This window comes from Papio anubis, chromosome 20, assembly GCF_008728515.1.
Source record: "Papio anubis isolate 15944 chromosome 20, Panubis1.0, whole genome shotgun sequence".
Classification (NCBI taxonomy): domain Eukaryota; kingdom Metazoa; phylum Chordata; class Mammalia; order Primates; family Cercopithecidae; genus Papio; species Papio anubis.
This window is the reverse complement of record NC_044995.1, coordinates 17798717-17816458: the sequence shown is the minus strand read 5'-3', so window position 1 is coordinate 17816458 and position 17742 is coordinate 17798717. Positions and strand designations below refer to the sequence as shown.

At 51.3% G+C, this 17742-nt stretch overlaps 1 protein-coding gene across 1 annotated transcript; it reads right to left on the bottom strand.

The window, feature by feature from the left end:
* Positions 1–5234: 5234 nt before the first annotated feature.
* On the bottom strand, positions 5235–7859 carry LGALS7 (galectin 7). Its single transcript, XM_021931073.2, has 4 exons — positions 7756–7859; positions 7288–7376; positions 6097–6298; positions 5235–5409 (listed from the first exon to the last, which is right to left on the bottom strand). Exons 1-4 carry the CDS (start codon positions 7759–7761, stop codon positions 5296–5298), a joined length of 411 nt encoding a protein of 136 aa, XP_021786765.2. The 5' UTR covers positions 7762–7859; the 3' UTR covers positions 5235–5295.
* Positions 7860–17742: the final 9883 nt, after the last annotated feature.

The window sequence follows — 17742 nt, the reverse complement described above, 5'->3', positions numbered from 1 at the left end:
AGAGCAAGACTCCGTCTCAAAAAAATAAATAAATAAAAAATAATTAGTTCATTAAATTAAACTTAGCTAGGCATAGTGGCACACACCCACAGTCCCAGCTACTCGAGGCTGAGGCAGGAGGATTGCTTGAGCCAAGTTGGAGGCTGCAGTGAGCTATGGTGGTGCCACTGCATTCCAGCCTCAGTGACAGAGAGAGACCCTGGCTCAAATAATAATAATAAATAAATAAATAAACTTAAACGTACACTTATATGACACAGGTATACTCCTGTGTCATATATTTGGGTATTGACCCAAAAGAAATAAAAACATCAAAGACTTGTCTGGTTTTTTTTTTTTTGTTTTTTTTTGAGACGGAGTCTTGCTCTGTCACCCAGGCTGGAGTGCAGTGGCCAGATCTCGGCTCACTGCAAGCTCCGCCTCCCGGGTTCACGCCATTCTCCTGCCTCAGCCTCCCGAGTAGCTGGGACTACAGGTGCCCCCCACCTTGCCCGGCTAGTTTTTTGTATTTTTTAGTGGAGACGGGGTTTCACCGTGTTAGCCAGGATGGTCTCGATCTCCTGACCTCGTGATCCGCCCGTCTCGGCCTCCCAAAGTGCTGGGATTACAAGCTTGAGCCACCGCGCCCAGCCAAAACATCAAAGACTTTTCATACAATCTTTATTCATAATCAACCACACTGGCAACAACTCACGTGTCCATCAACACGTGAACAGATCAGCAAACTCAGGTTCACACGGTGGATTACAACCCAAAGAAATGAACTACATGAAGAAAACACATGAATGAACCTAAAACATTATGTATGCTAAGCAGAAGTAGCCAGACTTTTACAAAAAGAGTACTATACTTTTCTACCCAAATTTATCTACTTATTTATTTATTTATTTAGAGACAGAGTCTTGCTCTGTCCCCCAGGCTGGAGTGCAGTGCCATGATCTCGACTCGCTGCAACCTCTGCCTCCCAAGTTCAAGCGAGTCTCCTGCCTCAGCCTCCCAAGTAGCTGGGACTAGAGGCATGCACCACCATGCCCAAATAATTTTTGTATTTTCAGTAGAGACAGGTTTTCACCATGTTGGCCAGGCTGGTCTTGAACTCCTGACCTCAGGTGATCCACGCACCTCAGCCTCCCAAAGTACTGGAATTACAGGCGAGGGCCACCGCGCCCAGCCTCCACCAAATTTTAGAGCAGGGAAAAAGTAATTTAAGAAGCTTGAGAGCGGATGAGTGGTCACCACCCAGGCACCAGGGGTGTGACTGGGAGGGGTGAGGAAATCTCACAATTAGACTGTACCTTGATCATGGTGGCCACACAATGGATGTCTTTGTCTAAATTCACAGAAATGTACACTTTTTAAAAATTTTTGTATTTATTTTTTTGAGATGGAGTCTCGCTTTGTTGCCCAGGCTGGAGTGCAGTGGCACCATCTCGGGTCACTGCAACCTCTGCCTCCCAGGTTCAAGCCATCCTCCTGCCTCAGTCCTGTAGTAGCTGGGATTACAGGTGTGCGCCACCACGCCCAGCTAATTTTTGTATTTTTAGTAGACACAGGGTTTCACCATGTTGGCCAGGCTGGTCTCGAACTCCTGACCTCAGGTGATCCACTTGCCTCGGCCTTCCAAAGGGCTGGGATTACAGGCGTGAGCCACCCTTTTAAAACTGTACAGTTTAAAAGGAAGAATTATTTTACTGTGTGTAAATGACATATTAATGAAGTTGATATTAAAAACACCAAGGTTGACGGGCGCCTGTAGTTCCAGCTACTTGGGACACTGAGGCAGGAGAATGGCGTGAACCCAGGAGGCAGAGCTTGCAGTGAGCCGAGACTGTGCCACTGAACTCCAGCCTGGGCAACAGAGCGAGACTCTGTCTCAAAAAACAACAAAAACAAAAACAAAAAAACAAAAAACACCACCAAGGCTAGGTGAGGTGGCTCACGTCTGTGTTCCTAGCACTTTGGGAGGCTGAGGCAGGAGGACTGCTTGAGTCTAGGAGTTCCTACTGTGTGTAGCCACTGTGCCAACCCTTCCTTGAGTTCCCAATTGGGAAACTTCCCAGTGAGGAATTTGATGCCCCCAAAGGTTGAGTGACCCTGTCCCTACAAAAAAAATTTTTAAATTAGCCAGGAATGGTGGTGCGTGCCTGCAGTCCCAGCTCCTTTGGAGGCTGAGTCAGGAGGATTGCTTGAGCCTTGAAAGTCGAGGCTTCAGTGAGCTGGGATCATGCCACTGCACTCCAGCCTGGGTGTGATAGAGCAAGATGTTGTCTTTGAAAAATATATAAAAAGTGGCTGGCTGCAGTGGCTCACAACTGTAATCCCTGCACTTTGGGAGGCTGAGGTGGGTGGATCACCTGAGGTCAGGAGTTCAAGACCAGCCTGACCAACATGGTGAAACCCTGTTTCTACTAAAAATACAAAAATTAGCCAGGCATGGTGCACACAAATGTAATCCCAACTACTCGGGAGGATGAGACAGGAGAATCGCTTGAACCCGGGAAGTGGAGGTTGCAGTGAGCCAAGATTGCACCCCTGCATTCTAGCCTGGGTGATACAGCAAGACTCTCTCAAAAAAAAAAAAAAAAAAAGGCCAGTGCAGTGGCTCACGTCTGTAATCCCAGCACTTTGGGAGGCCAAGGCGGGTGGATCACGGGGTCAAGAGATGGAGACCATCCTGGCTAACATGGTGAAACCCCATCTCTACTAAAAATACAAAAAATTAGCCAGGTGCGGTGGTGGGTGCCTATATTCCCAGCTACTGAGGAGGCTGAGGCAGGAGAATGGCGTGAACCCGGGAGGCGGAGCTTGCAGTGCGCGGAGATAGCATCGCTGCACTCCAGCCTGGGCGACAGAGCAAGGCTCCATCTCAAAAAAAAAAAAAAAAAAAAGAGAGATACACACACCCCCACACACACACCCCCCCACACACACACATAAGTATAAAGTAATAAATGAAAGCAAACCAAATGTAATTTCCAGAGGCTAAGACCCTAAGGAGAGGAATCACATTCACTTGGGTCCACCATCTACCTGATGTGCGTGCGACCTTGAACCAAGTCACTCAACTTTCGTTGCCATCAAATTCCTCATTGGGAAACCATGCATAGAGGATCTCCTTCAAAAGGTTGTATGGGGGATTGAAGGAATGGTTGGCGCAGTGGCTCCACACAGAAGGAACTCAGGGAATGTTGCTGGGACTCACGTTCCTAAGCCATGAACACGGTACAGTGGGTGGAGGGTGCTACCATTTATGCAAGGAGGGGAAGAAACTACCCGTGCATATGTGCAGAGGTCCACAGGGGATTTTCTGAAAGATACACATGAAATGAAGACCAGGGAAACAGCAGTATTCTGCCAGTAAAGAGGATAGATGTATGTGTACATATATGTGCATATACATATATACGCGTTTATTTATAAATGACAAACATACAAAAAAAAGTATAAATCTCCGCTTGTTATATATTTAAATTTTCTGTAGTGATCGGGCTGTTGCTATATTATCAAGGCTGGTCTCATACACCTGGCCTCAAGCGAGGCTCTGACATCAGCCTTCCAAAATGCTGGGATTACAGGCCTGAGGCATCGCGCCCAGCTCCAAATCTCCATTTTCGGCAAACCATTTGAGAATAAGTCGCAAACATGCGGCACCTCCAAATATCTAACTATGTTTTCCACAAACAGGGACAGGTTCCCACATGTACACTGTCGGGCACGGTGAAAATCGGTACATTAACACGGCTGGATCGCTACCATCTAATCCGAAGACCCAACCACATTCACCACTTGTGCCAATAATATGTTCATTTCACTGTATGTTTTGAAATATGTACCACACGCATATGTTATCTTTACGAAAAAAAAAAATAGTATTTTGAAACCACTCGTCACAGCCAAATGAAATAAGAGCGAACTCATTCATGCAGGAGCCCCGGAGGACTAGGAGAACCCGGCCTCTCCCAGGCCTCCTCACCTGAGCGGGGCTCCCTCCTGACCGCCGCCCACCCACTCCAGGGCCGAACGCGGGAAGGGACCGCCCAGCCCGAGGGTCGCAGGGGCAGAAAACCCCGGGTCCTGAACGCACCTGGGCCCTGCAGCGAACCTGGCGTCCCCACCCGACTCCAGAATCAGATTCAGGCCAGGCCAGGAACCACACCAGCTTCCTGCGTCCGCCTCGGTCCAGGCTGCAATGCCGGCGGCGACCGCCAAGGAGTCGGAGGCTCAAAGGCGGGGAACGAGGCCCAAGTCCCGGCGCGCTCATCAAGGCGTGGCTCCGGATGAAGGTTCCGGAACAGCCGGCCCCGAGCACCCACGTGCAGCTTCTGATTGCAGCCCTGGGCTGGCTTCACTGTCCGCACCTGAGACCCGCGGCCGCTGCAGGGTGCTTCGCCGAGGGTGCGGGCTCGGGGCGCACAGTGCGCCCAGACTCTCCCCCTCCTCGCCATTAAGGGGAGCCCCAGCGACGCCCTGAACCCTGAAAGCCAAACTGGGCCCAGGGCTGCACTTGGCATCTGCTTCCCCGTCTGTCACAGTAACCAGGGCTAGGGCCGGGGTCGGGACCGTAGGGGAGAGTGGAGGGCGCGCGGGAATGGGGCTCGCTGCGCCACGGAAACCCCGCGCTGCCCTTCAAGACCTCCCCGCTGCTCCGCAGAGCCGGGGCCGCTGCCTTCGCGTCTGTCCCGAGGGTGCGCAGGCGGGTACTTGTCCCGACTGGGGAACAGCGGGAGCCGTGAGACGCAGGTCGGGCTTCCCAGCCCCACCCAGGACGTCTCTGCGGGCGGGAGGCCAGGAGAAAAGAGGGTGAGAGAGATGAGCTGCAGGGGGATACGGGACCCAGGGACATTATAACACGCTTTCCACGCGTAGTATTGGGGCCCACGAATGACCAGAAAGGTGGGACTCATTCGCCCCCTTTGCAGATGGACCCATGTTGGTGCTCCTTAGATCTGCAGTGGGGGCACCAGGACTGCGGTGAACCCCTCCGCGCCCCAAACGCCAGCAGATCCGCCCGACCACATTTCGGCCTGGCTTGCTTTGCACAAATGCTGCGTCAGCACACGCCCCAGATCCACTCCTTCCCAGATCGCGACCCTTATGCCTTCGCAGAAAGTGTCCTAAGCACAGTCAGGTTCAAAGCCCGCCCCCGGCTCGGATTCGCTGTGTAACTCCCAGTCACTGTTCACACTTCTCTGGGCCTCAGTTTGCTCATCTCAGTGAATGGGACACAGACACAGTCGCGCTGCGGGCTAACGCTTTATTTGCCACCCAAGGCCCCAGGCCCGCCTGGGCTTCTGCTCAGAAGATCTTCACGGAGTCCAGCTGCACGTCCCCGCCCACCTCCACCAGGCGCACGCGCGCCAGCGGCAGGCGGTGGCGGAAGTGGTGGTACTGGGCGTCCCCAACCACGGCCTGCAGGGGAGGTTCGGTGGTGAGGATTCCGGAGGCCCATGCTGGGTGGCCCTGGGGAAAATCACTCATCCCCTCTGGGCCTCAGTTTCCCCACTGGGAAAATGGGGCTATTGTTCATTCTAACTCTTGCGTGAGGATCAAACGAGTTTACTGGGTGGCGCAGTAAAAAACGGCTTTTTTAGTCTTGGTAATGGATATTCTTATTTCCGAGAGCATTACCCGCTATTAAAGCGCAGAGGAGGGAGGTGAATTCGCGTAAGGTCTGGGTGGCGGAGGATCTGCCGCCACCTCCACCCCCCAACCCTTGAGCTAGGACGAGTTCCTGGGCCCTGTCTCCAGCCCATTCTTCCCCATGCCTCAAATCCCGGAAGGGCCTCAGGAAGGAATGAACCGGGAGTAGGGTCTGGAATGGCGAGTCAGGGCCACGCCTTCCCGCTAGGACGCCCACCCCTTGGACACTGGGTTGGTGCTCGCCTCCTCCTGACCCTGCTGTCTCTCTGACCCAAGTGGGAGTTGTTTAGGCGAGAGAGAGGGTCGAAGGACACCCTTCTCTGCCTTGGCCTCGCCTTCCCTACCCCCGTCACCCCGCCCCAACCTCCCTGCCTTCCACCAATAGCCTGGCTTTGCCCAACCCTCTGCTCCAGGGACCTAGGTCTTGGCGTCCACGCCCCTGTCTCAGAGACGCACCTTGAAGCCGTCGTCGGACGCGATGATGAGCACCTCGAAGGGCTGCCCGCGCTGGAAAGGAACGCCAGGCCCGCGCTCCTCGCGGCCCCAGGAGCCTTGCTCCTTGCTGTTGAAGACCACCTCCGACGTGTCCAGCCGGGGGTTGAAATGCAGGGCGGCATCGGAGTCCTGCTCCTCCCCGCACAGCAGGTTTACGTGGAACCTGGAAGTGGGGTTGGTGGCCGTCAGGGCTCAGAAACCACCCAGACCAAGAAATGTTGAGGGTGAGGAATACTGATGTCTACAATTCACTTTGAATGAATAAGTAAATGAAATGTTGGCTGGGTGCAGTGGCTCACCCTGTAATCCCAGCACTCTGGGAGGTGGAGAAGGGAGGATCACTTGGGCCCAGAAGTTAAAGACCAGCCTGGGCAACATAGCAAGACCCCATCTTACAAAAAAATGAATGAACAACCAAAAAATAAACCACCCAGACCAAAGTCCTTCAAAAGGCTTATGGGATGGGACTCCCCATTCCCAGAGCACCCCCAAATTAACAGGGACCTGAAGACAGGCACACACAGCAGAAGGAGAGGTGGCTGACTAATGACCAGGGAGCTTAGATTCCCAAGGCAGCCAAAATGTCATGAGGCCCTTGGCAGAAACCTGCCCAGACCAAAGTCACTATGCTTAGGGCAGGGTGCCCTCATTTCCAAAGAGCCTGGGAGCTGCCCAAGAGGTCTGGGTGATGGCCAGGGCGCTCCTGATGCCCAGGGAACCCTCAGGTTCTACAGGACAAAGAAGAATACCAGGAAGCCCAGTATTTCCAGGGTACCCCAGAATCCAGAAGGCCCAGAGTTCCTTAGCCAGGAAGTCAAAGGATGGCTTGGCAAAGACTCCCAGGGTCCAGGTGTCTACAGGACTTGGAGTATTCCCAGAGTTCCCTGGGACTCAGACATGGAAGTCATAGGACTATATCTAGGAACCCTGAGATTACCCAGGAACCTCAAATTCTTAGGGAAACTTAGGGACCCCAGCCACAAAGGCATGGGGCAAATAAGTGAATATATCAGATTTGAGGTCAGAAATGGCCTCGGACTCGTAGCCTGGTGGATACAGATGGCCTAGGGCCCCTATTTCTGGATTGCAAAAATTGGGGGTCGGCTGAGCCTGGAGACCTGTACCCTTTACCCCTAGGGCCTGGGGTCTCACCTGCCGGCGTTGGGAGGAACCAAGCCACGAATTCTCAGCACCGTGCCAGGGCGGATGCCCTCGGGCAGCAAGGACTTGTGGGGGACGTTCTGCAAGAGTGGAGTGCAGGGGCCACTGTGAGCCAGTGACACTGAGGAGGGAGGCAGAAGGTGGGTCACCCCTCAGAGGAGCCGACCAGGACTGAGACTGGCAGAAATCAGTGGAAGAGAAAAGGGTGGCAGAGAGGCAGGAAAGAGACCAGAGACAGAGAAACAGATGGGGAGAGCGACAAAGAAAAACAGAAAAATCCTCAAAGAGGGACCCAGAGGAAGCCACAAAGAGGTAGAGGGGACAATCAGGAAGGGCGGTCACCCAGAGGCCACAACCCAGGCCCATCCATGGCGCACCCACTGCCCACTTGCTCCTTTGAAAGAGGAGCCCCCAGCCCCCTCCCTACTCGGCCCCACCCTGGGCCCCTGGAGCACTCACGGACATGGCTGGGACAGGGTCAGGCAGCCGTGGTGCTGGGGACTGCTGGGGACCTTAAATAAAAGCAGGGCAGGGCTGGCCCTGATGACTCACCCCACCCCTTCCCACCCACCACCCACACCTGGCACAGACCCTGGCCCTGGGGCAAGCCTGGCGAAGCGGGAGTGGCACCTCTTCTTGGGGGCCCTGATCCCCTCCATCACCCAGGGCCCAGGTGCACTGCCCCTCCTAGGAGCTGATAATAAGAGGGACCGTTTAACAATAATAAACTCACAGCAGAGAAGGCTCCTCGTGCCACCGCCCCTCCAGCCCTGCCTTCCCACTGCCTGGCGCACGGAGAGCCTCTATTTCATTTCATGTAATTATTTGTTCTTTTCAGACCTGTCTGAAAGAAGTAATTTCTCTTATTTTATACACAGACATATTAGGTCCTGGGAGGCCAATCTGGGTGGGAACTCCAGATCCTTCTCTCCAGCTAAGAACCTCCTGCCTGGACTGAGGATGTCGGCGCTGAAATCTAAGCTTCTGCCTCTGCAATGGAACAGCAGCCGCAGTAGGAGTGATAGTGACAGACGGGGAAGCTTCACGGGTTCACAGGGGGCCTGCCTGATCCCCTCAGTGCTGCACCCCTGGGTCCTGGCGTGTGCCCAGTTCATGGAAGTCCTCAGTCAGGAGAGGCGAAAGGAGGGGATACACTAGGACTATGCCTGTCATTTCCTAGGCCCCTGGACTGCCCAGGATATGCAGGAAATCACTGATTGGGACCCCACCATTCCAATAGGAGGAACATGAGTCACTCCCATTGTACAGAGGAGGAGGCTGAGGCTGGGGTGGGAAGCGATTTGCCAAAGGCATGAGCCATGCAGGACCCGCTGCCCCGACCTCTGGCTCTCCTCACCTCTGCTTGTGCCTCTCCTGTGGGTTCTGTCTCTGGGGCTGTCTCACTCTGTCCATCTCTGCCTCTAACTCTGTCTACTGTGTATTCCTGTCCCACTCTCTCCTTCCAGTCTCTCTTGTTCCTCCTTTCAGGACTGCTACCATCATGCCACCAAGTTTGCAGGTCAGGATGAGGCGGGTTTTGGGGTGGTGGGTGGCCTAGCACTCCATCACCATCTCGATCAAATGCAGAGCAAGGTGGGGACCCTCTCGCCAGCCCCGAAACAGCCCCCTTGGGTCTAAGACTCTAGAAGAGAACTAAGGTTCTCTTAGTTCTTGGGGGAGGGGCGGGTAGGGCTGAAAGATGCTTCTGAAAGACAGGGATAGTGTGGGAGCTGAGCAGAAACCAATCCTAGCAGCCCAGCAGCCCTCCTGGACATTTTCCACTCCCCACTCTGGCTCCTGCCCCACCCAGCAGGCTGCTGAGAGGGCTGCGCAGAGGCAGGCTGGCAGTGGAAAGTTTGGGTGGAGACACCAGACCCGGAACCATCCTCCACCCTCTGTGTCCCAGGCCCCCCGCCTCTCGCCCCTCCCCACACACTCCAAGGCACCAAGCTGGAGGACCAGTTCTCTGGCACATGAGCTCAGAGAGGGAGGCTGGCAGCTGCATTTTGGTGGGGGCTGCAAGCACCCCCATTTTTCAGAGGACAAAACTGAGGCTTAGACAGGGGCCACCTCTCAGCCAAGGAAGCGGCCAGGCCCTCAGCTCCAGAGGGGTCTTTGTGCCAAGGACATGTCATGGGCACGAAGAGAGAGGACAGTGGGGTGTCCGCGGATCACACCACCAGCCCAACTCAGTTAGTTCCCGAGAACGTTCCCCTGAAAGGTGGATTCCGTCATTCTAACATTACTGACCACGACTGGGCAACACAGCAAGACCTCATCACCACAAAAAATAAAAATAAAATAAAATAGCCCAGTGGGTTGGTGCACATCTGCCTGTAATTCCAGCTCCTTGGGAGACTGAGGCAGGAGAATGGCTTGAGCCCAGGAGGTCAGAGGCTGCAGGAAGCTATGGTCATACCATGGCTCTCCAGCCTGGGCAACAGAGTGAGACCTTAGTCCACAAAAATAAAAGACACTCCTTACGTTACTTGATGCATCATTCTGTACCTCGCTATTGTTTCCCAAGAACATCTTTTTATTTATCTCTTCACTGTGGCTGGATATGACTTCACACCCACCCAACCTGCAAGCCCCAACTTGTCTTAAGTGATTGGCCAAATGATTGTAGTCAATCTGTTATCAGTCTAAAAGGCTGGCTCCTTTCCTGTAACTGAGATATGCATCCTTGATAGGCTCTTATTCATTAGTGTTGGTTATCTTTCTCATCAGTTGTGAAACAATATTTTCTTTTTTTCTTTCTTTTTTTTTTTTTTGAGATAGAGTCACCCAGGCTGGAGTGCAGTGGCGCAATCTCGGCTTGCTGCAAACTCCACCTCCCGGGTTCAAGCAATTCTCCTGCCTCAGCCTCCCGAGTAGCTGGGATTACAGGCACCCACCACCACGCCTGGCTAATTATTGTATTTTTAGTAGAGACGGGGTTTCAGCATGTTGGTCAAGCTGGTCTCGAACTCCTGACCTCATGATCCGCCCTCCTCAGCCTCCCAAAGTGCTGGGAGTACAGGTGTGAGCCACTGCTCCTGGCCTGAAGTAGTGTTTTCATGAGCCTTTTTTCTTTTTTTTTGAGACAGAGTCTCACTCTGTTGCCCAGGTGGGAGTGCAGTGGTTCGTTCTTGGCTCACTGCAACCTCCACCTTCCAGGTTCAAGTGATTCTCCTGCCTCAGCCTCCCGAGTAACTGGGATTACAGGTGACTGCCTACCATGCCCGGCTACTTTTTGTATTTTTAGTAGAGATGGGGTTTCACCATGTTGACCAGACTGGCCTTGAACTCCTGACCTCAGGTGATCCACCTGCCTCAGCCTCCCAAAGTGCTGGGATTATATGTGTAAGCCACCGCACCTGGCCGCCTTTTTTCAATTTTAAATAGTTAATGTAGGCCGGGTGTGGTGGTGCACACCTGTAGTTCCAGCTACTTGAGAGGCTGAGGCAGGAGAATCGCTTGAACCCAGGAGGCAGAAATTGCAGTGAGCCAAGATAGCACCATTGCACTCTAGCCTGGGCAACAAGAACAAGACTCTGTCTCAAAAAATATATACAATAATAATAATAAATGTATGTATTTCTCAATAGCCTTTCTATGAAGGTATCCTTCCCATAAAATAGAAGATGCAGATACTATAGTTCACTGATTTTGAGAACTGTGGAGACCTATCTCACCACCTCCTCAATTAAGTTTCCTGGTGTCCAGGAAATAGTGGCCTCTTTTCTTGTTCCAGGAAGCCACCGGCCAGTGTCACTCCTGACCATTTTTTTGTTTTGTTTTTTGAGATGGGGATCTCACTCTGTCACCCAGGCTGGAGTGCAGTGGTGCAGTCTCCACTCACTGCAGCCTCAACCTTCTAAGCTTAAGCCTCCTGGGCTCAAGCAATCCTCCCACCTCAGCCTCCCGAGTAGCTGGGGCTACAGACACACACCACCAAGCCTGGTTAATTGTGTGTTTTTTGCAGAGAGAGGGTTTTACCATGTTGCCTAGGCTGGTCTTGAACTCCTGGAGTCAAGCGATCTGCCTGCCTTAGCCTCTCAAACTGCTGGGATTACAGGCATGAGCCACTGGGCCTGACCACTCCTGAGCGTTGACTGGCCACCAAAGTTCATTTGTCTCAAATAAAGAAGAGGGAGTAGACTGATTTTTCTGATTTTATGCCTCTTTTAGGAAATAATTTAGATGAAAAGTAGCTAATTGCACACTAGGTGGTTGTAGAGATTAAAAATTCAGCCGGACGCGGTGGCTCAAGCCTGTAATCCCAGCACTTTGGGAGGCCGAGACGGGCAGATCACGAGGTCAGGAGATCGAGACCAGCCTGGCTAACACGGTGACACCCCGTCTCTACTAAAAAAATACAAAAAACTAGCCGGGCGCGGTGGCGGGCGCCTGTAGTCCCAGCTACTCGGGAGGCTGAGGCAGGAGAATGGTGTAAACCCAGGAGGTGGAGCTTGCAGTGAGCTGAGATCCGGCCACTGCACTCCAGCCTACGCAACACAGCGAGACTCCGTCTCAAAAAAAATAAAACAAAATAAAAATTCAGGCTCCATGAATGTCATTTTGTTGGTGACATTTTGGTTATTTTTTGTACACAGTGAAGGTAATTCAGGGACTGCTTTTTGTAAATCAACATTCCGATGATGAAAATGACACTTAGAATTCTCACTTTAGCTGAGCGCAGTGGCTCACACCTGTAATCCCAGCACTTTGGGAGGCTGAGGCGGGCGGATTACCTGAGGTCAGGAGTTCGAGAACAGCTTGGCCAACATGGTGAAACCCCGTCTCTACTAAAAATAGTAATCCCAGCTAGTCAGGAGGCTGAGGCAGAAGAATTGCTTGAACCTAGGAGGCGGAGGTTGCAGTGAGCCAAGATTGCGCCATTGCATTCCAGCCTGGGGGACAAGAGTGAGACTTCCTCTCAAAAAAAAGAGAAAGAAATCTCACTTTGTTCTTGGTCAGGTGCAGTGGCTCATACCTGTAATCCCAGCACTTTGGGAGGCCAAGACGGTGGATCACCTGAGGTCAGGAATTTGAGACCAGCCTGGCCAACATAGTGAAACCCTGTCTCTACTAAAAATACTAAAAAAAAAAAAAGAAAAAAAATTAGCTGGGTGTGGTGGCACACACCTGTGATCCCAGCTACTTGGGAGGCTGAAGCAGGAGAATCACTTGAACCCGGGAGACAGAGGTTGCGGTGAGCCGAGATCACACCACTGCACTTCAGCCTGGGCGACAGAGCAAGACTCCATCAAAAAACAAAACAAAACAAAACAAAAACAAAAACAAAAACAAAAAACAACAGAAACTCACTTTATTCTTAAGCTTTTATGCCCATTGGAAATCCTACAACTCTATTTTTATAAATATAGTAAATATTAATAGAAGAATCCAATTGCTGCTAAGAAAACGTCTATTCTCCAGTGTTCAGTTCCATTTATAAACTTCTTTAATTAAACTCTCTTAAATATTTTAAACTGAATGCTTAATTTTAGAGGTTATTCATTTTTCAGTGTTTCAATTGCTCTATAAACTCGTCCAAGTAATTCTTGTAAGTTTCCTCGTGATTCCTGTACATTTCAATGCTTAAACAGTAAAATACATGCATAGCTTTTTCTTCTTCCTTCCTTTCCTTCCTTTGCTGAACAATTGGGCCCTAAAGCCATTATGTGGGGCTGAACAAGGTCCTGGCGGCCCTGAATGGGCTGATTGGGGCGGGATGTCCTTGGGGGAGGTGTTTGGGGGTCAGGGCTGAGCAGGATGAAGAGTGCTCAGCAGAGGCTGCCCGTAAGTGCCCAGTGAGGGCCAGCAGGACACGTGAGAGGGAGCCTGAGCTCCCGGCATGGGAAGAGGACACTACGTGGGGTGGGTGCTGACCGAGGGGCATTGGAGCCGGCCTGTGGGGGAGGTGCCGTGTGGGAGTCACAGATGAGTACTGGGACTGCTTTCTTTTTCCAGGAGGGAGTTACAGATACAGAAAGGGAGACGCAGGCACCAGCCCTGTGGAGCTGGACTGGAAGTGGAGGTATTAGCATGAGCTAATGGTTTGAGGATTGGGTTATTTGGTGGGGCAGGTTTGTACTATTTTTATTTTTATTTAATTTAACATGTTTGTTTGTTTGTTTAGAGTCCAGGCTGGAGTGCAGTGGTGTGATCTCCGCTCACTGCAACCTCCGCCTCCCGGGTTCAGGCCTCCCGGGTTCAAGCGATTCTCCTGCCTCAGCCTCCCCAGTAGCTGGGATTACAGGCACCTGCCACTACACCTGGCTAATTTTTGTATTTTTAGTAAAGACAGGGTTTCACCATGTTGGCCAGGCTGGTCTCAAAGTGATCCATCGCCTCAGCCTGCCAAAGTGCTGGAATTACAGTTGTGAGCCACCGCACCGGCCTGGACTCTTTTTAAATATGATAAAAATATACATAACATAAAATGTACCACTTTCACCACTTTTTAAATTTGGAAACAGGGTCTTACTCTGTTGCCCAGTGCAGTGGCGTGATCATGGCCCCACTGCCATCTCACACTCCTAGGCTCAAGCAATTTTCCCGCCTCAGCCATCTGTGTAGCTGGAACTACAGGCACACCCCCACAAGGCCTGGCTAAGTTTTAGTGTTATTTTGTAGAGACGGGGTCTCACTATGTTGCCCAGGCTGGTCTCAAACTCCTGGCCTCAAGCAGTCATACTGCCTCAGCTTCTCAAAGTGCTAGGATTACAGATGTCAGCCACCTTGCCTAGACCTCTCTCATTTTTTCTCCTTCCTTCCTTCCTTCCTTCTTTCCTTCCTTCCTTCCTTCCTTCCTTCCTTCCTTCCTTCCTTCCTTCCTCCCTCCCTTCCTTCCTCTTTCTCTTTCTTTTCCCTTCCCTTCCCCTCCCTTCCCCTCCCCTCCCTTTCCTTTCCTTTCTCTCTCTCTCTTTTTCCTTTTTGAGACAGGGGCTCACTGTCACCCAGGCTGGAGTGCAGTAGTTCGATCTTGGCTCACTGGAGGCTTCCCCTCCCAGGCTCAAGCAATCCTCTCACTTCAGCTTCCTGAGTAGCTGAGACCACAGGCGTGCACCAACATGCCTGGCTAATGTTTTGTATTTTTCAGAGACAGGGTCTCACTATGTTACCCTGGTCTTTAACTCCTGTGCTCAAGTAATCCTCCTGCCTTATCCTCCCAAAGTGTTGGGATTACAAGGCATGAGCCGCTGCACCCCGCCTCTTTTTTAAAAAAAATATGATAAAATGGCCGGTGCGGTGGCTCACACCTGTAATCCCAGCACTTTGGGAGGCCGAGGCAGTCGGATCACGAGGTCAGGAGTTCGAGAGCAGCCTGACCAACATAGTGAAACCCCGTCTCTACCAAAAATACCAAAATCAGCCGGGTGTGATGGCCGGCACCTGTAACCCCACCTACTCAGGATGCTGAGGCAGGAGTATCGCTTGAACCCGGGAGGCAGAGGTTGCAGTGAGCTGAGATCGCACCATTGCACTCCAGCCTGGGCGACAGAGGGAGACTCTATCTCAAAAAAAAAAAAAAAAAAAAGATAAAATATATAGAGGCCAGGCGCAGTGGCTCACGCCTGTAATCCCAGCATTTGGGAGGCCAAGGCGGGCGAATCACTTGAGGCCGGAAGTTCAAGCACGAGTTCATGCTCGAACTCAGGAGGCGGAGGTTGCAGTGAGCCATGATCGCACCACTGCACTCCAGGCTTGGTGACAGAGTAAGACTGTGTCTCAAATAAAATAAAATAGAATGTAAAATTTGCCATTTTCCTTAGTTTTAAATATACAGTTCTGTGGGATTAAATGCATTCACACTGTTGCACAACCATCACCACCATCCGGCTCCAGGCCTTATTCATCTTGCCCAGCTGAACCTCTGTGCCCATTAAACACCAACCCCTCATCCCCTCTCCCCAGCGCCTGGCAACCACTGTGCTCCTTTCTCTGTCTTTGAATTTGACTGCACTCCAGGTGTCATAGGAGGGAATCATACGGTAATCATACGGTATCTGTCCTTGCTATTATCTCTGTCTGAAAGAGATATAACTACAGATGTCAATACGTATACGTGCATCTGTGTGTGCATAGACACACATACGTGTTCCCAGATGCCCTCTGTGTCAAGTGGCTTTTGGCAGGAGACACCTGAATAGCAGAGCTAATAAAGCAGCTCTGATTTGGTCTCCGGCTTAGTGCCTGTCTCTACTAAGGGACCCTGGTAGGAAATGGCTGTTTCCAGGCCGGGCGCTGGGTGGCCTGCCTGTAATCCCAGAAGCACTTTGGGAGGCCGAGACGGGTGGATCACAAGGTCAGGAGATCGAGACCATCCCTGAAGAACATGTGGTGAAACCTTCACATTTTAAAATGTGAAAACTAGCCGGGCTGGTGGCATGCCTGTAGTCCCAGCTACCGGGAGGCTGAGGTGGGAGAATAAAGGAATCCCGGGAGGCGCGGAGCTTGCAGTGAGCCGGCGATCCCGCCACTGCACTCCAGCCTGGCGACAGAGCGAGACCCGCCTTCAAAAAAAAAAAAAAAAAAAAAAGAAATGGCTACTTCAAGGCTTGAACAGGGAAAGTACAAAATGTGCTGGAACGACTAGGATCAGAAAACTAAATTGTTCATATTAAAAAGTTGGGGCTACCGGCAGTGGATATAGGATCCAGCTTGGAAGGACTTCAGGTGGAACGTGACACGGAGAGCCATGGGTGGTGAAACAGTGAACAAAATAGGAAAGTGAGGCCAGGCACAGTGGCTCACACTGGCACTTTGGGAGGCCAAGGTGGATGGGTCACCTGAGGTCAGGAGTTCAAGACCAGCCTGACCAACGTCACAAAACCCTGTCTGTACTAAAAATACAAAAAAATTAGCCAGGCGTGGTGGTGCATACCGGTAGTCCCAGCTACTCAGGAGGCTGAGGCAAGAGAATGGCTTGAACCTGGGAGGCAGAGGTTGCAGTGAGCAGAGATCACCCCTCCAGACTGGGCGATACAGAGAGACTCCATCTCAAAAAATAAAAAATAAAAAAAAATAAGGAAGGTGTGAGTCCATATCAGTGTGAACCAAGAGCTGATAGACATGATCAAAGTGTGATAAAGAATGAGGTATTTCGTTTCCAAGAATCTTCCCACCAAGTGCTTACTAATCACAAAGGACAAAAGTTTTGCAGGGTGTGGTGGCTCACTCCTGTAATCTTAGCACTTTGGGAGGCCAAGGCAGGTGGACTGCTTGAGCCCAGGAGTTGGAGATCGGCCTGGGCAATGTAACAAGACCCCATCTCTACAAAACATTAAAAATTAGTTGGGCATGGTGGCATGTGCCTACGGTTTCAGCTATTTGGGAGGCTGAGGCAGGAGGATCACTTGATCCCAGGAGGTTGAGGCTGCAGTGAGCCATGACTGCGCCACTGCACTCCGGCCTGGGTGACAGAGTGAGACCTGTGTAAAAAAAAAAAAAAATAAAAATAAAAATAAAAATAAAAATAATAATTAATTTAAAAAAAAAAGAAAGAAAAGAAAAAAAAGGACAAAAAGTTAATTTTGGGCCAGGCCTGATGGGTCACACCTGTAATCCCAGCACTTTGGGAGGCCCAGGAGGGCAGATCATGAGGTCAGGAGTTCGAGACCAGTCTGACCAACATGGTGAAACCCCGTCTTTACTAAAAATACAAAAATTAGCCAGGCATGGTGGCGGGCGCCTGTAGTCCCAGCTACTCAGGAGGCCGAGGCAGGAGAATTGCTTGAACCCGGGAGGTGGAGGTTGCAGTGAGCTGAGATCGTGCCATTGCACTCCAGCCTGGGTGACAAAGTGACTCTGTCTCAAGAAAAAAAAAAAAAAAAAGTTAATATTATGGTGAAGCCCAGCAGGTACCACCTTAATCAAATGACCCATCTCAATTTCACCAGTAAGGAGACAAGGGGAAACCGCATGCCCCTTGATAGGATGTGCACAGCGCCACTTCTGCCGTTCTTCTGTGAAAATGGTTAACCTACAGATGAAGTTAATCTACAGATAAGGAAACATCACTGACCTGTAGCCTCCAAAAGTATCAAGCTCTTGAGAGACAAAGGATGCCACAGTATCTATTCCAGACTGAGGGAGCAGTGCTTATCCCTGTAATCCCAGCACTTTGGGAGGCTGAGGTGGGTGGATCATGAGGTCAGGAGTTCGAGACCAGCCAGCCTGGTCAACAGCCTGGCCAAATGGTGAAACCCTGTCTCTACTAAAAATACAAAAATTAGCCGGGTGTGGTGGTGCATGCCTGTAATCCTAGCTACTCGGGAGGCTGGGGCAGAAGGAGAATCACTTGATCCCAGGAGGCAGAAGTTGCAGTGAGCCAAGATTGCAAAACTGTACTCCAGCCTGGGTGACAGAGCAAGACTCCGTCTCAAAAAAAAAAAAAAAAGAAAAAGAAAAAGAAAAAAGAAAAAATACTCGTTAGAGTATTCAGAGCTCACGGGG